At 34.2% G+C, this 21,834-nt stretch overlaps 1 protein-coding gene and 2 long non-coding RNA genes across 5 annotated transcripts; 1 reads left to right on the top strand and 2 right to left on the bottom strand.

Annotated features, from left to right (window-relative positions):
- Window positions 1-5,519: 5,519 nt before the first annotated feature.
- On the bottom strand, window positions 5,520-11,295 carry LOC144548664 (G-type lectin S-receptor-like serine/threonine-protein kinase At2g19130). Its single transcript, XM_078297382.1, has 2 exons — window positions 8,995-11,295; window positions 5,520-5,969 (listed from the first exon to the last, which is right to left on the bottom strand). The coding sequence occupies exons 1-2, from the start codon at window positions 11,239-11,241 to the stop codon at window positions 5,727-5,729; spliced, it is 2,490 nt and encodes an 829-aa protein (XP_078153508.1). The 5' UTR covers window positions 11,242-11,295; the 3' UTR covers window positions 5,520-5,726.
- Window positions 11,296-14,834: 3,539 nt separating this feature from the next.
- On the bottom strand, window positions 14,835-17,299 carry LOC144548735 (uncharacterized). Of its 2 annotated transcripts, none has more exons than XR_013509443.1 (4): window positions 17,000-17,299; window positions 16,312-16,392; window positions 15,854-16,077; window positions 14,835-15,227 (listed from the first exon to the last, which is right to left on the bottom strand). It is a non-coding gene; the product is annotated as an uncharacterized LOC144548735 (long non-coding RNA). The 2 variants fall into 2 exon arrangements; XR_013509442.1 differs by lacking the exon at window positions 16,312-16,392 and adding an exon at window positions 16,559-16,617.
- Window positions 17,300-18,461: 1,162 nt separating this feature from the next.
- On the top strand, window positions 18,462-20,778 carry LOC144548661 (uncharacterized). 2 transcript variants are annotated; one of them, XR_013509412.1, is made up of 3 exons: window positions 18,462-18,772; window positions 19,441-19,781; window positions 19,887-20,778. It is a non-coding gene; the product is annotated as an uncharacterized LOC144548661 (long non-coding RNA). The 2 variants fall into 2 exon arrangements; XR_013509411.1 differs by having other exon boundaries at window positions 19,441-19,546; window positions 19,715-20,778.
- Window positions 20,779-21,834: the final 1,056 nt, after the last annotated feature.

The following is a 21,834-nucleotide window of genomic DNA, read 5'->3' on the forward strand; positions in this document are numbered from 1 at the left end:
AAACTTGTCCACAAGATTTAGACCGTTCGATTCTATCTTGACTGCTCGTTCGATCTGCAGTGGTAGGAATTCTTGGTTTGAAAATTCGGCCGATTTCGAGTTGACTCAACCGAGTCGGAGCGGAATCGGCTGGAGACGATCTGATTTTTATCGAGTTAACTCGGATATATAAGTTATATACAAAAAAATTGACAAAATTGAGACTAAATCCAAACAATTGACCGATTTTTCACTCATTCTCTTCTTTCTAGATCAGAGATACATTGTTTCAGTGATTTAATCGGACCAATTTTGATTTTTTTGCAAGGACAAGAGAAACAATTTGGGGAAATTGCGATTCAGAACGGAGGAGGAGGTTAAATTCTTATAAAAATATTGAATAGATAGAGTTGGTGTACGTTTGGTATACTGTTTTGTTTTGAAAATATAAGATTGGTTTACGGCGGATCATGTTCAAACCGGTTATAATTAAATATGAAGAAGCGAATCAACGGATGCACAGAATGTCAGAATGTTATTTTGTCGTTAATACAAATTTGCTATTAATAAATGCTGTCCTATTTAATTTGATAATGCTATTAATACACAGTGATTTATTTTATTATTATTTTTATTTGACTAAAGTAAACAGTGCATATAATTGTTGACAATAGTAATTAATTTTTGAAAAATAGTGGTATTACCACCGATTTCATAGAAATCAAGCATACCTGATATGGTACTTAAAATAGGTACCAAAATCAAATATGAAAAGTCTTACATCAAGTCACCATCAACAAACATAAAAGCATACAAGGAGAGATAGTACCACATCAAAAGCTAAAATGGAAACAAAATGAATACTAAGCAAAAAGTCTCAAAAAGCAATCATATCCTAGGAGACTAGTAATCCAATAGATCCTCATCCGACAGGTCGTCTCCAGACATATGATCTGGGGGGTTGCCAGCTTCAAGAGCTTGGGTGAACTCCTCTTCCTCCTCCAGTATCTGATCTAGAAGGTCCTTAACATCACATGGAAGCATTAGACTTAATTTTAAGTATGAATTGTCAGAGCTAGACTTACACCAAAAAGTAGCTAAAGAGATTATCTTAAACCCTAATGATTTAGCAGAAATGGGAGTAGTATTATCATTAAAAATAACTCTATTTCTTTCTAACCAGACATTCCATAAGATAGCTCCTCTTAACAATTCTACAAGGAGTCTATCCTTTAAGGGAATCGAAGCATCAAGTAACCATAAATCATCTAAAGAATTACAGGTAAAGGAGAATGAATTGTATGTGGCAATCCAATTCCATATCAAGCGTACATATGAACAATGTATAAATAAATGGTCAGCGCTCTCATGTTGGTCACAAAATGCACAAGTAAGATTTCCTGGCCAACCTTTTTTTGCCAAGTTAACCTTAGTAAGAATTTTATCACGTCTGACGAGCTAAAGAAAGATTTTGATTTTTAAAGGGATGTGAGATTTCCAAATGGTATCATATTCAGAATTTGGAATACCACCATATTCTAACCATTTATAAAAAGAATGAACAGTGAAATGATCATCTTGTGACCATCGACATATCAATCTATCTTCCAAATGAGAAGACAAAGTAAAATGTTGAAACTTGTGGTGCAAGGTAATCAATTCATCCCTATAAATACCAGTTATTTGCCTTTGAAAAGACAGACCTAAATGAGAAGTAGAAAATGCCTTAGCTACAGAAATAAACCTATCAGTAACAATAGAAAAAAGGTTTGGAAATTGATTTTTTAAGGTATGTTCACTACACCATCTATCTAACCAAAAAGAAGTTGTTTTACCGTTACCTATTTCTTTATTTAGTCCTAAATTGATAACCACATGATCTTTTAGGATTGATCGCCAAAAAGGTGAACAAAGAGAAGGAGTAGTTCTAGTTCCATATTTACTAAGCAAAATATTTTTTCATCTACCAGAAACAAAATTATCTAGAAACCGATACCACCATTTAGCCAGAAGGGCTTTATTCATAAGCTTAAGGTCTAAAACCCCCAAGCCTCCCTGATCTTTACTTTTGCACACAGTTCTCCATGAGACTAAAGAGTATTTTCTTCTAGTAGAGTTACCTCCATGCCATAAGAATTTACGTCTAATTTTATCTATTTTATGTCTAATTTTAGCAGGTAATCTATATATAGATAACCAATATAAGGGAATAGCAGAAATAACAGACAATAGTAATTAATTAATTTTTTTTTTTTTTTTTTTTACTTAAGAAAGATAAAATATTAATTGTTTATGAAATAAAATATTTTCAATGAAGATAAAATTAATGCATACAAAATAAAATATAGAAATATAAAAGTCAAAATTAAATATTTTATTTGTCTTTTGTGAATTTATTAAGCTTTTTTATTATTTTATGGAATAGTCTATTTAATTTTGAAATAAGATAAATATTAATTTTAAAAGTAATACATTATAAATTTGATTGTTATCTGTTCAAATTTAATTATTATAAGTGTTATAATGGGTTATTTGACAAATGTAGTACAAAACGTGCGTCTGGCAAAAAAATCTGAATTTTCGATCCGATTCCACCGATTCTGACCGATTCACCCGATTCCGATTCTGATTTTCAAAACCATGGGCAGAATGGCAAATCATTTCAGTTGAATAAAAAATTGAGGTGGTGATGACCGGATGACATATTTTAGTTGAATTACTTAATACGGCACTAATATTATAAACATGTTTAATTCCTAAGCAGTAACTTGGTCAAAAGATTAGTCATTAAACTATTACAGAAAACACCACTATACATGGTCTAAAAAGCTAATGGTATATGGTTCTGCGACTGATGTCTATGAGTGTCGTGTATGAAAAGATCGGTACATTGTACATAGTTTTTATAAGCGAAATGATTGTACATGGTTCCTACAAGCGAATCGTGTTAGATATAAAAAAAAAAAAAAAAAAATATTGAAAATGGTGATTTCTACATAGTTAGAGTGGGAAAAATGGTATGGCGGAGCTGGTTCGATCCATCACGAAACGGCATGGTTACGACACAGAACGACATGACACGCATGTCAGATATATGTCATGATTCACGTCTCTTGTGCTGTGACCTGCATGCCGTGACCATCTTTTGAAACTTTGGCAAGGCACAGTACGTCACATGAAAGATCTAGTTACAGCACGGCATGTAGTCACACGGGTCACGTGTAATTAGGACCATCAGATATTAATTAAATGATAAATCTTGAATAAGCTAACTTGAATTATAATTAAATGGTCACGCGAAGTCAAGCAAGGCATGCATGTTTGGTCACGGCATGTTTAGGCACGGCGTGACCATTCGCGTGCCGTGACCACTCCTTGATATTTTAGTCACGTACGGCACAGCACGTGAAAAAATAACTTGGTTACGTACGGTACGGCACGTTTTTTCCACTCTATACACAGTCACAGTAATTGTGTATAATAACTAGGATTATATACATAATTTCTATAAGGGATCTGTATATTATATACATAGCTTCTATAAGGGTTTGTTTTTAAGAATTATGTATGATTTCTATATTTTTAATATCATTTTTAATTAGCGAGTATTCATATTTTATGTGACTGTGTCTGTGAGTGTCGTGTATGAAAAGGTCAGTACATTATACACAGTTCCTACAAGTGAATCGTATCAGGCATAAGAAAAAAAAGGCGTCGAAAATTGTGATTTCTACACAGTCGCAGTATGTATAATAACTAGGATCATATACATAGTTTCTTTAAGGAATCTATATATTATTTTTGGAAACCGGTTTGTTTTTAAGAACCATGTATGATTTCTATCTTTTTAATATCGTTTATAACTGGTTAGTATTCATATTTTCTTACCGTTAAATTAAAATACAATATTAAATATTCATATAATTAGATAAATATTCAACTTTCACAAAATCAACATTCAACATACATATACACATGTACATACATGTCCACCACTAATTTTCAAGAGGGTTTGTATAAGAAGATATTTGATGAATTGTAAGTTAAAAATGAAGAAGCATTTAGGAGAAACGAGAAATCCCAAAAGCATAGTTTGCTTGTTTACATTGTTAACTTCTGATTAGATCCAATTTTTTTTTTTTTTTTTCAAATTTGATTCCACTAAGCTATGGTATATATAATTGAGGAAAAAAAATGCTCATTTTCAGAGGCTCAGAGCCTGAGACTAATTTTTGAGGAAAAAACGCAGATCAATCCCTTGCCACCCCATTCCTATTCCAAGGAGAGAGACCAACGACGATCCAAATAAACCGTTGATCATATGTTGCCAAGAAGACAATCCTACTGAAATTTTACTTTGACCAGGTAACAAAGAAAATGAAATCATAGAAGAAAATTGACTAAGCCATTTAATGCGACCTGTCTTTTTTTCGTACTTGGTGAGATAAGAATGGGGCACAACCATGGTTCTGAATGTTATAATCGAAATCATAATCAAATACTTGACCGTGGAATATCGAAACACGAGGAATTGGCCAAAATCGAAAGAATTGGATCGGAAACTCGAATTTTTATTGCAGAAACTTGTTTTGTAGTCAAAATATAGAAAAATATTGGTAAAAATAATAATTTGTAAGAAAACTATGAAAACGAAATATTATACTGAAATAATCCATTAATTATATAATATAATATAAGCATTACAAATAGAACACACCTTTTATGCGAGCTAGCTATATATTATTTATGCATAGAAAAAAAAAATTAAATTGACTGCACAAATTTAGTACATGATTATCTTGACAAGGTATGTGTTAAGTTTTTTTTTTTTTAATTCAAATTTCTATGCAGAATTTGTTTTTCTTGTAGTAGATTAAGAGCGTGACAGGTTAATGCTATACTGTACCAGTTAATGCTCTTCTTTATTAAGAGCGTGACAGATTAATGCAATACTGTACCGGAAAAAAACAAATATCCTTCGGCTAAAAAATTACCAAAATATTCCCACACATCCAAATCTAAACAGGCCTTAATTTTCTGCAGCTGATTGCTTGTTTTTACGGCCCAAATTAAAACAAGTTTAACAAACAAATTGGGTCGCAGTCTTATTCTACAACCTTTTGTACCTCTTTTTCGGCTGTTGCTTTCAATATGGGGACCTTGATTCCATAGAATTATTTTAATTTCCAGAATATTTTAGCCATGTTTTTTGTTTAATTAGAACAGCCTAGAATTCGGTTTTCTCAGCATAATACTTTGGTATTATAGAGTGCAAGACTGGTACCCATGTTTCCTCCAAGGACATGCTGTTTTAAACTTTTAACCATGGTACCAATCACCTGTACCTTTGGCAAATATCTCTCGAGGAACATTACAAAGAGAAAGCACAAGTGGCTTCCTGAACACTTACCAAAACATAAGTTTGATTTGTGCATGGTATCAAGCTTCAGCTTATACCATGTAAAGAATTAGATAAGTAGCTTAAAAAGGGGGAAATTCAAGTAAGGTAAGAGCAGATAAAATAATAATTTAGATTCGATAACATAATTGGAATAATATTTATTATGAAAAGCATAGTTTTTTTTTTCAAATATTCAATTACATATTAACATAATCCTCTGATGGACTCTACAATTTACTTCGCTAATTGATATCAAAATAATCAACCTCAATATATATACATATAATGCAATAACTTAATTATCACAGCCCAACTCTAGAACTTGAATAAGATAAATTAGACGAATTCAGCCTGAGTTTTTAACTAGTGAACTAGATTCACTGGTAGTTGAGGTGTTGCTTCGGGTCTTTGAAGGTGTACCAGAAGAAATATCCAAGAAGAAATTAATAAAATCAGGGCTCTCCCCCATAACTCTAAGTGACATCGGCATCGGTGGCGTGTTAACCTCCAAAATGCCTTCTAAAATTTGCACTACTTGTCCCATTGTTGGCCGAGCAGTCTCATCATCTTGTATGCACCAGCATGCCACCTAATTACATGCTATTTCGATCTGTTCAATTGGTGCATCTCCGTTCAAATTTTGATCCAAAAGTGTCAGAACATTGCCATCAATTAGTTTTTTAGCAGCAAAAGTGGGGAAGAAATCCGAACCTGATGAACCGCTATTCCATTGATCAGAGTTGTTTCTACGGCCAGATATTAGTTCCAAAAGCATATTTCCATAGCTATAAACATCAGCTTTAGGAGTAATCGGTATGCCTGTTATCCACTCCGGTGCTATGTAACCTATGGTGCCTCTCATGGTCGTCATAATCCTACTAAAATCACGACCTAAAAGCTTCGATAAACCGAAATCAGCAACTTTTGGTAACAAACTGTCATCCAAGAGGATGTTCTCGGGTTTAATGTCACAATGAATGATGCAAATATGCAATCCCGACAGTTTTCATGTAGGTACGCTAACCCTCTTGCTGTACCAAGTGCAATTTGGTACCGAGTGCTCCAATTTAGTACCACATCTCTGCAATTAAATAATTGCACATCCAGAGAGCTCTTAGGCATGTACTCATAAACCAATAGCCTATGGGAGGCTTCAGAACAAAACCCGATGAGGCGAACTAAGTTAACATGCTGAATTGTACCGATCGTGGTGACCTCAGCCCTAAATTGCTTCTCGCCTTGGTGAAAACCATCTAACTTTTTAATAGCAATAGCAGTCGAATCAGGTAAATACCCCTTATAAACCGATTTGCCATTCTGCCAACGGACTCGATCAAGATCTAACAATTTTTCCACAAAAAAAAAATTTCAAAAAATGTAAAATTTGGTCTTCAAGCACATTTCAATATGGAGATCACATCTAACTGTTCGGATCGACGTTTTGAACTTTGAAAATGAAGATATTGCATGAAGTAAAAATGCATTTTACTTCGCAACTCACCGTAGCCCATCTCTCTCTCTCTCTCTCTCTCTCTCTCTATATATATATATATATATATACATATATATATATAGGAGATGGCCAAAATGAGCCATGGAGTAAAACTTTTCATTTTGAGAATTCAAACAACCGATCCAAACTGCTCAACACGATCTCCATATTGAAATGTGCTTCGAGACCAAATTTTACATTTTTTGGAAAAAATTTTTACTATTTTTAAGCCACTTTGAAAATTGCTAATCCGATAGTCCATAAATTTTTATCATTTTTTACTGTTCACAGCAAAACAATGATTTTCAAAATTACTTAATAAATAGTAAAAAAATACCAAAAAAAATGTAAAATTTAGTCTCCAAGAACATTTCAATATGGAGAACATGTTGGAAGGTTCGAATCAGTTGTTTGTATTTTCAAAATAGAAATATGCCGTGGAGTACAAACGCGTTTTACTCCATGGCTCACCCTAGTCAATCCCATATATATGGAGATGGCTAAAATGAGCCATGGAGTAAAACGAGTTGGTGCTCCATGGCACTATATTTTCATTTTGAAAATCCAAACAACCATTCCTAACCTCTCAACACGATCTCCAAATTGAAATGTGCTTGGAGACCAAATTTTACAATTTTTGAAATTTTTTTTACTATTTATTAAGCCACTTTGAAAATTGAGTACTTCAGATCGACCATTTAGATCTTAAAAACGCAAAAATGACTTATAAACATATGCCCTCATATGCTAATCGAAAAGTAGAGTAGCCAACCTTTTTATTATATATATAACTCATCTCTAAATCTATATATATTGCACCAAATCAAAACCAATACCTCTCAATTTTTATTTTTATTTTTAGACACATTTGTTGTCTTGATTTACCTTATCTTCATTTATCTCATTTTAGCTTTCAGATATATTTCTTGTTTCTTTGTGCACATAATTTTCAACTTGGTTTTACAAAAACTCATTTTGAGGTTTAATTTTGTCCAAAACTTTTAAATAGAATTTTTTAGAGGTTTTATTTTTTCTTCTCCCTCCCATATTTTATTTTATTTTTTCAGTACCTAATGCATGTTTTCTATTGTAAATTAATGCTATACTGTACCGGTAAAAAACAAATATCCTTGGGCTAAAAAATTGCCAAAATATTCCCACACATCCAAATCTAAACAGGCCTTAATTAAGTTTCTGCGGCTGATTGCTTGTTTCTACGGCCCAAATTAAAACAAGTTTAACAAACAAATTGGGCCGCAGTCTTACTCTACAACCTTTTGTACCTCTTTTTCGGCTGTTGCTTTCAATATGGTGACCTTGATTCCATAGAATTATTTTAATTTCCAGAATATTTTACATGTTTTTTTCTTTAATTAGAACAGCCAAGAATTTGGTGTTAGATAGTAAATTTTGGTATTATAGAGTGCAAGACTGGTACCCATGTTTCCTCCAAGGACATGCTGTTTGAAACTTAGAACCATGGTACCAATCACCTGTACCTTTGGCAAATATATCTAGAGGAACATTACAAGTGGCTTCCTGAACACTTACCAAAACATAAGTTTGATTTGTGCATGGTATCAAGCTTCAGCTTATACCATGTAAAGAATTAGATAAAAGGGGGAAATTCAAGTAAGGTAAGAGCAGATAAAATAATATTTTAGATTCGATAACGTAATAGGAATAATATTTATTATGAATAGCATAGGTTTTATTTTTTTTGCGAATATTCAATTACATATTCAAGTAATCCTCGCATGGACTCTATCAAGTCGCTAATTGATATCTAAATAATCATCCTCAATATATATACATATAATGCAATAACTTAATTATTACAGCCCAACTCTAGAACTTGAATAAGATAAATTAGATGAATTCAGCCAGAGTTTTTAACTAGTGATCTAGATTCACTGGTAGTTGAGATGTTGCTTTGGGTCATCAAAGATGTACCAGAAGAAATATCCGAGAAGAAATTGATATAATCAAGTCTCTCCCCCAAAACTCTAAGTGACATCGGCATCGGTGGCGTGTTAAACTCCAAAATGCCTTCTAAAATTTGCACTACTTGTCCCATTGTTGGTCGAGCAGTCTCATCATCTTGTATGCACCAGCATGCCACCTTACATGCTCTTTCAATCTCTTCAATCGATGCATCTCCGTTCAATTTTTTATCCAAAAGTGTCCGAACGTCGCCCTCAATTAGTTTTCTAGCAGCAAAAGTTGGGAAGAAATCTGAATCTGATGAACTGCTTTTCAATTGGTCAGAGTTGTTTCTATGGCCAGATATTAGCTCGAAAAGCATCTTTCCGTAGCTATAAACATCAGCTTTAGGAGTAATCGGTATGCCTGTTATCCACTCCGGTGCTATGTAACCTATGGTGCCTCTCATGGTCGTCATAATCCTACTAAAATCCCGACCTAAAAGCTTCGATAAACCGAAATCAGCAACTTTTGGTAACAAACTGTCATCCAAGAGGATGTTCTCGGGTTTAATGTCACAATGAATGATGCAATCCCGACATTTTTCATGTAGGTACGCTAACCCTCTTGCTGTACCAAGTGCAATTTGGTACCGAGTGCTCCAATTTAGTACCACATCTCTGCAATTAAATAATTGCACATCCAGAGAGCTCTTAGGCATGTACTCATAAACCAGTAACCTATGAGAGGCTTCTGAACAAAACCCGATGAGGCGAACTAAATTAACATGCTGGATTGTACCGATCGTGGTGACCTCAGCCCTAAATTGCTTCTCGCCTTGGTGAAAACCATCTAACTTCTTAATAGCAATAGCAGTTGAATCAGGTAAATACCCCTTATAAACCGAACCGAATGCACCTCCACCCAATTTCTCAGAGAAGTTCTTACTAACAAATTGCAAATCATCGTACCGAAATGCAATTAAGGTACCTCTCAAATCCTTTAACAATCGAACTCTCCTCTGATCTCTCTTTCTCTTCATTACAACCAGAACAACTATGATGCAAAAGAGCACGACAGTTATGCCGCCTATAACTACACCAATAATTAAACCTGTGTGACTTTTACTAGCAGTAAATTCTGATGCAGCCATCCTGATATAAAGCGTACCAGCTGGATGACTTCCACTATATCCATCTTGGAGATTCAACAAACCACCATACCACAAATTGCACCCACTCTGGTACGAATAAGCTGAGCAGGAACAATTTTTCAAACAAGCCGACTCACACTCTTGTGCACTATTAACTTGTATACTTTGCAAATTGTCAGGGTATTTCATGTTATCCAAAAGATAGAATTTATCTTGTTGTACCTTAGTCAGATTTCCGTTTTCGCATTGTAATTCTGTATTTCTTACACACCCACCACTATAATCCTCTAAACTGTAATTGGGCTTAGATTTTGGTGAAAACCCATGTAAACAATTACAATACGGCAATTCATTCCCATTGCATCTACCGTAGGGCCCACAGAGTGCGTACACATTACAAATATGTGCCGGCTGTGCCCAGAACTGAATCCACTTTGTGCCTACCCAATGTAGGTGTTTGACTTGGCCATTATGATCCATTATAGCTCTCGTTATCAGACCGGCATCAGGTTTCATTGTGTAGATGAAGTAATTTTCCTCCTTGTTGCTCACATAAGTGAAATTGTATTTGTGAGTTTCCGCCCTGCCAATCATTTCCGGGATTAAAGTGAAAATTCCCTGTGAATCGCTCCAGGGACCACTGGTCCAGTATTGTTTAGTTTTGTTCCACTGTATGAATAATTGACTGGTACCATTTGGGTCTAATAAACAAGAGTATATACCTTCAGCTGGATCAGCCAAACTCTTCCAAGAAACCAACCTTTGGCTAATACCAGTTGTTTTATTAAAACCCAATTTACCGCCCGATAACCACGTGTCAGTTGGGTTGTCGATGCTTTGCCACAATACATTAGATGTATTCGACACATACCTTAACATGAGGTTTCCACTATCATTCAACACTGCTTCGGTTTTGTTTAACAGGTTTATACCAGTAACATTAGTGGACCATACTTCAGTTTTAGACCCATTAAGCAAGACCAAGTTACCATCGGAACCAATGGTGAGTCGGGAAGTGGCTGGGTCAGTGAGCGGCGCATTTCGGTTGGCTATGAAGACAGATGTTTGCAGGGAGATGTTATTGTACCAGATGGATATGTACCAGTAGGAGGAACTAGGAGGCTGGTAGAAACCAAGTGCAAACTGCTTTTGAGCAGAGATGAGTTTTTGGTTGGTGCCTGAGAGAGGTGAGTTGGAGGTGATTGTGTCTGTTGAAGTAGACATGGATAGGATTGAGAAGAGGTAGAGAGAGAAAATAGAAGAAAGCAAGGGACATCTTCTCAAGGAAGCCATTATTTGGCAGGAAGAGAGAAAGAGAGAGAGAGAGGTGGGATGGTATTTGCTAATGGGTTGTGATAATTGTTTCTTTTGGTGGGCTGGTATTTGCTAATGGGTTGTGATAATTGTTTATTTTGGTAAAATGGTATTTGCTAGATTCTGCCTACGGGCTTTGAAACAAAAATAAATAAATAAATTTTGCTAGATTCTGTGGGCTGCATGAAGCCGAAACTAATCTGTTAACCATATAAGACGGAGTTGATGTGAACTGAGTTAGCGTTTTTTGCTTGTTTTCTTGCTTATATAGTAGGAAACTGATACTCAGATCTGAACCGTTAGATTTGATCGAATAAACTTGTCCACAAAAGATTTAGATTGTTCATTTCTATCTTGACTGCTCGTTCGATCTGCAGTGGCAGAAATTCTTGGTTTGGAAAATCGGCCGATTTCGAGTTGACTCAGCCGTGTCGGAGCGGAATCGGCTGGAGACGATCTGATTTTTTTCGAGTTAACTTGGGTATATAAGTTATATACAAAAAATTGACAAAATTGAGACTAAATCCAAACAATTGACCGATTTTTCACTCATTCTCTTCTTTCTAGATCAGAGATACATTGTTTCAGTTATTTAATCGGACCAATTTTGAATTTTTTGCAAGGACGAGAAACAATTTGCAGAAATTGCGATTCAGAACGGAGGAGGTTAAATTCTTATAAAAATATTGAATAGATAGAGTTGGTGTATGTTTGGTATACTGTTTTGTTTTGAAAATATAAGATTGGTTTACTGCGGATCATGTTCAAACCGGTTATAATTAAGAATAATTATATTGATCTGCTCACCCCTGTCCCCCCATTTAACCCCGCACTCTCTCTCTTCAAATTAACTCCCTAAATTGTCTTTTATCCCCGCATTAATTCCTCTAAGAATTTTCATTTATCCCCGCATTAATTACTGTCATTTAATAACAATCCCCGCATTAATTAACAATCTCCATATTAATTATATTATCCTCTAATAACAATCCCCGCATTAATTATACTATCCTTTAATAACAATTCCCGCTAATAAATATTTATATGTTTATTGATGTTCAAGAAAGTATTTATCATTGTTCTGACAAGTATTTATCCTTATGTCTGAGAAGTATTTATCATTGTCCCTGACATGATAATACTTTGATTTGATTAAACATTACTTATTGACAAGTTCAAGAACAAAGTTCAAAAAAGTATTTATCGTTGTTTTGACAAGTATTTACGATTATATATGGAAAGTATTTATCATTGTCACAGATGTTTTACTGTAAGTTGCAATTATGTCTAAGAAATATTTATCCATGTAACATAAAGTATTTATTCATGTAACATAAAATATTTATCATTATGTCTGAGAAATATTTATAATTGATATTTTACTGAAAGTTGCAATTATGTCTGATAAGTATTTATCCATATAACATATAGTATTTATCAATGTATCATAAAATATTTATCCTTATTTCTGAGAAGTATTTATCATTGGGTGAGGGGATAGTTTATTTAATGGTCCCCAGTTGTGCGGAGACAATCCAGAAAAAAAAGGAAAATTTGTTCGGGGATAAATGGCAAGTATTTATGAGGGGATTGTTTATTTAATGGTCCCCAGTTGTGCGGGGATGATTAAAAAAAAAAGGAAATTTTGTGCGGGGACAACTAATGGATTGATTTATTCTTTCCTAAATAGAGATCATTGCATAGGGATTAACACTTTGCAAATTCACGATAAATACTTTGATGCTTTAAGTTAAATACTAACAGTTTCTGCGGAGTATTAATTATTGAGTGGTCCCCCCATGATATTTTTGACAGTTTGTGCGGGGTTTTTTGCAGGAATAGATCTGCGGGGATTGTTATCAGGATCCTATAATTAAATATGAAGAAGCGAATCAACAGATGCACAGAATGTCAGAATGTCATATTCAGAACCTAATGTTATTTTGTCGTTAATACAAATTTGATATTAATAAATGCTGTCCTATTTAATTTGATAATGCTATTAATACACAGTGATTTATTTTATTATTATTTTTATTTGACTAAAGTAAACAGTGCATATAGTTGTTGACAATAATAATTAATTAATTTTATTTATTTTTTATTTTTACTTAAGAAAGATAAAATATTAATTGTTTATGAAATAAAATATTTTCAATGAAGATAAAGTAATGCATACAAAATAAAATATAGAAATATAAAAGTCAAAATTAAACATTTTATTTGTCTTTTGTGAATTTATTAAGCATTTTTATTATTTTAATGGAATAGCCTATTTAATTTCTAAATAAGATAAATATTACTTTTAAAAGTAATACATTATAAATTTGATTGTTATCGGTTCAAATTGAATTATTATAAGTGTTATAGTGGGTTATTTGACAAATGTAGTACAAAACGTGCGTATGGCAAAAAAATCCGAATTTCCAATCTGATTCCACCGATTTTGACTGATTCACCTGATTCCGATTCCACTGTTAAATAACTGATTTCGATTCCGATTCTGATTTTCAGAACCATGGGCAGAATGGCAAGTCATTTCATGAGTTGAATAAAAAATTGAGGTGGTAATTATCGGATGACATATTGTAGTTGAATTATTTAATACGGCACTAATATTATAAACATGTTTAATTCCTAATCAGTAATTGGTCAAAAGATTAGTCATTAAACTATTACAGAAAACACCACTATACATGGTCTAAAAAGCTAATGGTATATGGTTCTGCGACTGATGTCTGTGAGTGTCGTGTATGAAAAGATCGATCGGTACATTGTACATGGCATGCATGGTTACGACACAGAACGACATGACACGCATGTCAGATATATGTCATGATTCACGTCTCTTGTGCTGTGACCTGCGTGCCGTGACCATCTTTTGAAACATTGGCAAGGCACAACACAGCACGTCACATGAAAGATCTAGTTACAGCACGGCACATAGTCACACGGGTCACGTGTAATTACACTACTAGAATTTCCGTTTTTTTCAAGGGTAGCATATGTATTTTCAAGGGTAAGAAGGGCCCTTGGAAATAAAATCGAGTTTGCTGACACATTTAACTATTTTCAAGGGTAGTCCCTTGAAAATAGTAGCGCATGGAAATCCCTGATGCCAACCCTTGAAAATGCTTGTTATCCACCCTTGTAAATACTTTTGCACGACCCATGACCCGCTAAACAGAACGAATACTATATTTTATTGATAGCCCATATTATTTTCAAGGGACTACCCTTGAAAATGTTTTGGTAAGTCTGTTTATATTATTTTATAGTGGGGCTCATGGAAATGCTGGAGCAAAATACTCTTGATAATATTTTGTTGATTCAGTTTATATTATTTTATGCTGAGGCCCATGAAAATGCTGGAGCACACTCTTGAAAATATTTTATTGATTCAGTTTATATTATTTTATAGTTAGATATAATATTTTCATGAGGCTACCGTTGGAAAAGTTTAACTCCTAGAGACAGAAATATTTTTGATTATTTGAGATACCAGTTTCAATGTTCAACAAAAGTAAATCACAGCAAGCAGCATTTAATTGAAATAAACTAAAACATTAGAATGAAAACTTAAATTTTAATCCTTGAAATAAAACCAATCTTATTAATTAAGATACAAAAAGTTGTGATAAAAAAAAAAGATCTGAGTGATTTGTATAGTTTGTTTAAAAACAAAATTTATACCTCCCTTTAGCCCCCACTTCATAACTTCACTCAAAATGAAGTGATGACGTTACAAGTTCATATTTTACATGATTTTATTTTCTCAAAAGTATCACTAGTAATGACAATTTAACATTTCCATCCAATTATTTTGGAACAAATTAAGCATTATTTGCGAGCTGGGAGCTGCAGCACTCAAGACGCCGTAGGTACCCATGGCAACAGTATGTCAAGCTCCGTACTATCCTTAGGCATTTTGGCAATACAGTTATCTCTTCATGGATGTTTCGAATCTGAAATAAAGGTAAATTGTAATTCAATATAACTTGGTAAACCATAATCTATATATGTATATGGAGTTAGGCTGGGGTGCTATGGATAGCATAGTGGCCTCCCGTGCTACGGCTCAATATTCAAGTTTTCAAAATCCAAACGGTCGATCCGAACCGTTCATTGTTTAATCCATATTGAAATGTGCTTGGAGACCAAATTTTACATTTTTTGGAATTTTTTTGCTATTTATTAAGATGGTTTCAAAATCGCTGTTTTTATTAAAATTCTGCACCACTGGAAAACAACGGTTTCAAAAATGCTTAATAAATAGTAAAAAAATTCCAAAAAATGTAAAATTTGGTCTCCAAGCACATTTCAATATGGATTAAACAATGAACGGTTCGGATCGACCGTTTGGATTTTGAAAACTTGAATATTGAGCCGTAGCACGGGAGGCCACTATGCTATCCATAGCACCCCAGCCTAACTCTATGTATATGTATATATATATATATAGACACACACACATATATATATTGAGATGTTTGGCACCAATGATACTGATGACGGCAGATTTACATAATGATACTAATGATAGGCCTAGACAATAAAAAAAAATTATAAAGGGACCAATACAATCAATTACCTAGCTAATCATAAAAGTGGCTTGATCCCGGTGGTATGCAAACTACCCAACTATGCATTTTTCTAACTCTTCCATAAGTTTTACATAGAAAGCCTCAGCATTTGGCTCCTCCTCTCAAAATATGGAAATATTCTCTTCATACCGGCCCGTTTGTCTTTCTCAAATAATCAAGGGCCAATTTGCCAAATTGTGGGCATTGACTTGCATCTTCAAAATCCATTTTCCTGGTTGCATAATCAAGAGTAAATTTCATTAAAGAATAATTAAAAAAATTATGGCTACACCAAGAGATATGAAATCTATATTTTGATTTTGTGAGGTGGCACCATGTGACACTATAAAATTGATGGGGCTATATCAACCATTATTAACAGTAACTTCATGTATGGTAGCACCATGTGGTAATATATATGTAACACATAAATTTACTTCTAATAATGGTCCATATTAGATATTACCAATCAATTTTATGTTCTGGTTGAAATTAATTGAAACCAACACCTCGCCAGTCGAGACCTTCCATTAGATGCTGCCTCTACCTAAATTGTGATAGCAAGAAACCTTAATCTCTTTACATTGCCCAAAGCATATAAAATAATTACTAAAATGCAATCCATGAAATATATCATTGGGCACTCATATAGATGAACACATATTCTTACAGTCTTACTCTCAACAATTACAAAGTAACAAAACTTTGCTTACAATTCTAGACTAATTAAGTCGTCCTCCTTTGGTTTTTCCAGAAGTCTGAAAGGTACTGTCTACATCATGCATTCAGCAAAATTATTAGTCAGATGATAATCAAATGAATAACAACAAGGGTTAAGTATTTCAGCAAACAGTTGTTGTGACAAAAATATATATGAGCTTCAGTTGGGAATTTCAACAAACATATGGTGCTCGCTGGTTTAACATTGGTTATACACGTGTTGTACAATATGCATTTGAATTGAATTGACTGACATCAGCTTATCCCCAATTAAACGAGTTAATTAATGAGCCAATCTCAAAAAGAGCAGATCGGTGCTCATTAAGAGTTGAATGGCATAAAGCAACCGAATTAGACCAATTTCTAATTTCTAATGCTATAATGCTTAATTACGATTTAGGGTTCTACCGCCCATATTAGACCATTCTACGTACCAGTGTCTTAGAAGGTTCTCGGTTTGCTTGAGAATTTCTCCGATGGGTACGGTTTTCCCTTCGATGATCGGGTTTGCTTTGGCGTTTCCGACGATCGGCTTTCTTCCCGCTTATAGAGTATTTGAGAGGAGGAAATATTGAGGAGAAGAGGGTTTAGATGTTTGCCTTTCATTAAAAATAAATTGAAGCGGACAACACAGAGATTTTTTTGGTACTTCAACGTAAGAGGGGATTTTGGCAATAAATTAGCGGGAAGACTCCCGCTAGAATTTGGGCAAGCATATGCTGCTAAAAGCAGAAAACAGCTATCACAAGTTCACAACTTATGCCGGCGCTAAGGTAGGGAAAAAGAGAACGGAGTTTTTGAGTCCAATAAGCTGCTACACCGTCTGATCTGTATTAAGATATGTGTGCAAGAAAATTGATCATTCACTCATGAATTTTGAAGTAGAGTGCACGCATCTTAATTTGAATCAAACGGTTCAGATTTGAAGTGTGTATGGCCCTTCGATCTTTCGATATTCCGTTGGCTTGATGGATAGATAAATAAAAATAAAATTTCATCAAACTTTGCTGCAGGAAAATAAATTCAGTGCTCTTTAATTTCAACGGTTCCGATCGACCAACAGATGACGTGTTTACGTGCGCCTTCATTAACTCACGATGCAAGAGTTTGTGAAACATAGAACATAAACTCTTGCATTGTGAATTAATGAAGGCGCACGTAAACACCTCGTTTGTTGGTCGATCGGAACCGTTGAAATTAAAGAGCACTGAATTTATTTTCCTGCAGCAAAGTTTGATGAAATTTTATTTTTATTTATCTATCCATCAAGCCGACGGAATATCGGAAGATCGAAGGGCCATACATACTTCACATTGGATCGAAACTCAGACACAATCAAATTTCATAATTTTTACGTTGGTTATGTTCAATGTTTTTTCTTGATCATTTCAAAATAAATTTGGAATCATTTCACTGCAGATCGACCGTCGATTATGCACGTGAAAATGAACGGTCCGCAAATATTTGTTAAATTCGAAGAGGCAAATAATAACAAAAGTTTATCAAATTGAAAATTATAAGTATAATTTGGTCATAGGAGATGTAAATAATTTTAAAATATTTTTTATATTATTTGTTGTACATTCATTAGCTAATCAGTAAATATCAAACTCTGAGCCGTTCGATAAATAATGAATGGTCCCGATATCTTCATTTTAGAATTTGTGGAAAGGGAGTTTATTTCTCTGAGGTAACGTAGTATTTCTCTTTAGATCCGACGCCAGACAATGCATATAATTCTTTAATATTAGTGCGTAATGATGATCAGACGACTCTGATCTAAACAGAAATATTATGCTACCTTAGAGCACATGAATACTCCCAGTAAATACAATATCTTTCCTTTCTATTTCTCCTGGACTTAGCGAAATCTCTCCTCCCTGTACTCTCCAAGCAACACAAATTGAATTTTGAAACCGCCTTCTTCAACTTCTCCCAAATAGAAGCCGCACCCAAATTCAAATCTACCCCGTAGCCCACAAATCAAGCACGAGAGAGTAACCTAGATCGGTCTCCCTTCCCTCTCACTCTCTCTTTCTTGTGCGATTTTGCACTATGCCGTCCCCTCATTGCTCCATTAACTACTCAAACCCAGTTAGGGTTTCATTGGGTCCTCAATTAACGGCCTCAGAAGCAAGGCGGAGGAGACCAATCGAGACCGTCTTGGCACCGTGAAGCCTTGCTGAGCCGAAGTTGGAACCTATCCGGTAAATTGACTTTTTTCTAAGTTATTTCTCCTTCTCCGTGTTGTTTGAAATCGAGCGATTAGGCCTTAAATTGAATTGTCGGTAAATTATGACTGTTGGTTAGAGCGGTTTCTTGTGCAAGAAAGATACATGTCTGGTACGTAAATTACTGTTTTTAGTTTTTCAGCTTATAGGTACATGCCTTTTGTAGATCACATCACATCCAAAAAAGATGATGCCTTCTCAATTTAACCTTTCCGGCACAACTCTTTTTTAAGAATATAGGTTACAATATCTGGCTTATGTCATTTGAAAATCATGATTTCTACAAAGTAACAACCTCTATGTTCCACCATTTTTAAGAGTGTTATCAGTCTCATACCACTGGGAATTTTGTTTTTTTTTTTATGAGGAAGGTACATTTGAATGTTGATTTCTACAAAGTTCAATGGCTTCTAAGTATCACAATTTTTGCACAGCATAGTTTATAGCATCTTTACATGTAAGCCATTACAAGAAATAAATCGAGATGCCGAAGGGAATATCCCGCTTCTGAGAGCAATTCTAATTTATTTACAATAGTAGTAGTGACGATAGTGCCAAACTTGAACTAATACACAATTATTTATAATTTGATACCATTTTTTTTTATCAGTGACTAAGTCACAATTGGTGAATTTTTGTTTCAGGAAAGGTAGTGGGATTAGCAAAAGAACAATTTGACACAGGAGTTGGTGCTACACAAGTTCATGCTATTTCAATTTGGTGATTTCCAGATCAAGTTCTCACTTCCTGGTATTTAACTCCTGTATCAAGTTCTCAATTTGGTGATTTATATCAAGTTGCTTTTAGTTATCTTGATATAAATTCAACTTGTTGAAAACTGACTGACATTTAACTTTCGTATGGCCCTTTATATTTTTTTTGGATCTAAGCTTTGGCAATTAACTAATTAATCCATAGGTTCATAGAGATAATGGCACCTGTATTTTCTAGAGATGCATAGATATGTGTATGGCACATGATTCGGGTATTTCAAACTTTATTTGAAAAATATGCTATTTCAAGTTATATAAACATTTAATTTAGACATTAATTGCTCATTGTTTCCTTTTTGCATTTCAAATAAATGAAGTGGTGCTTATACGAACTATGGTGAGACATTGTGTAATAATAGCGCGCAGATACAATTGATATCAGGCTATCAGTGTGAAGTAAGATAAATCTTGGCTTCATTAACCTATACTTTTATTCAAATTTGCTAATTTTAGTATACATTTGTTATGCAGCAGCGAAACCTTGTAATGTGGATAAGAAAACCCCAAATTCAAATAAATGGGTAAAACAAAGAGGCAATACCGTAAGTTGTACTGATATGTCACCACCCAACACAGGTATATATATGTGTACTTGTTAAAGCTCAATTCAAAATTTGTGTCAAGTGCTTATATATATTAGGAATCATAAATAATTAATGTTTTTGGATGGTTCAGAATTTTCAGATCAAGTGATTTTCTAATGTCTGTTTACTGTCTGTTTACAATGGTATGGCCATGTTAGTCCTTGTACCAATATGTACTTTACATTCAAGATTTTATTATGTCTGCACTTTGCAGCAAGGTAGAGTACAATTTTTAGTAACTTATTACATTTTTGCAAAATGCATTTCCAAACTAATAATAATAATATAATTCTCATGATTTATTTTCTTAATATTGTAGGTGTCAGACTCGATAATTTCACATGGATGTTTTCTTAATATTGTAGGTGGCAATCTACCTTCAACTTGAACCAGACCTTTTAGTGTCCGAAAGTGCACATTTTGGTGAATTTACAACTTTTAGCATATCAACAAACTAGGTGGTAACTTATTATGTGAATTTTTGTTAACTCATAGCATAGTGAGTATATTTTGAGTATATTAGTAGTGTGCAAGCGCACAATACTGTGTTGTAAAGGGTTTTTCATCTTCTTTTGATACAATGTGTTGATTATACTATATTAATGATTTATGCTTATTAAATGCTTTGCAATCTCTTTTCTCAATGTGTTTTCTATTGATTTGTAAGATGTGTTATCAGTTTGAATGTGAATTGGGGATTGTAAAGGAATATTGGGTTGGTACAGGGAGAATTATCCAATGAAAGCATTTTGGTACAAAAAAAAGGAGGCTAGTATTTCCAGGGGTATATCAATGGAAAAAAAATGCATGGACCCATTTAAATAATAGCACCAATATCTGATCAGGTGGGGCCCACTTTCGCTGGTCATGGATATGCTGGGGTGGGTCCCTCGTAAACTCCCCTTGAAAATACTCTAGTGGGTCCCAGGGGTGTCACCCTTGGAAATGTTCAAGTGGGACCCATGTTCCCTCCCCTTGAAAATAATCTGATGGGCTCCACGATGCTCCCCTTGAAAATAATCTGATGGGCCCCACGATGCTCCCCTTGAAAATAATGTAGACAGTGGCCAAGTTTGAAAGTATTTCCAACGGTCCTTTTTTCAAGGGTATTCTCTTGAAAAAAGTTAGAAAAGAGTATTTCCAACGGTACCCTTGGAAATACTGACTATTTGCAAGGAGGGTATTATCAACGGTAGTATTTTCAAGGGTAGCGCTTGAAAATAGCGATTTTTGGGCTTTTTTCAAGGGTAATCTCTTGGAAATAGCCATTTTCGGGAGCATGAAAAAAGAGTGAATTCTAGTAGTGTTAGGACCATCATATATTGATTAAATGGTGAATCTTGAATAAGCTAACTTAAATTATAATTAAATGGTCACGGGAAGTCAAGCAAGGCATGTTTGGTCACAGCACGTTTAGGCACGACGTGACTCACGTGGCGTGACCATTCGCGTGCCGTGACCACTCTTTAATATTTTAGTCACGGCACGGCACGGCAAGTAAAAAAATAACTTAGTTACGGTACAGCACGTTTTTTCCACTCTATACACAGTTACAGTGATTGTGTATAATAACTAGGATTATATACATAGTTTCTATAAGGGATCTGTATATTATATACATAGTTTCTATAAGGGTTTGTTTTTAGGAACCGTGTATGATTTCTATTTTTTTAATATCATT

The sequence above is a fragment of the Carex rostrata genome, chromosome 33 (assembly GCF_964058835.1).
Source record: "Carex rostrata chromosome 33, lpCarRost1.2, whole genome shotgun sequence".
NCBI lineage: Eukaryota > Viridiplantae > Streptophyta > Magnoliopsida > Poales > Cyperaceae > Carex > Carex rostrata.

Bases quoted from the DNA above. Each gene is read 5' to 3' on its own strand.
- LOC144548664 (XM_078297382.1), bottom strand. From the start codon at position 11,241: ATGGCTTCCTTGAGAAGATGTCCCTTGCTTTCTTCTATTTTCTCTCTC. The intron at 5,970-8,994 runs GTGGCATGCTGG...GCATGTAATTAG, and splicing joins AGATTGAAAGAGCATGTAAG to GTGGCATGCTGGTGCATACA.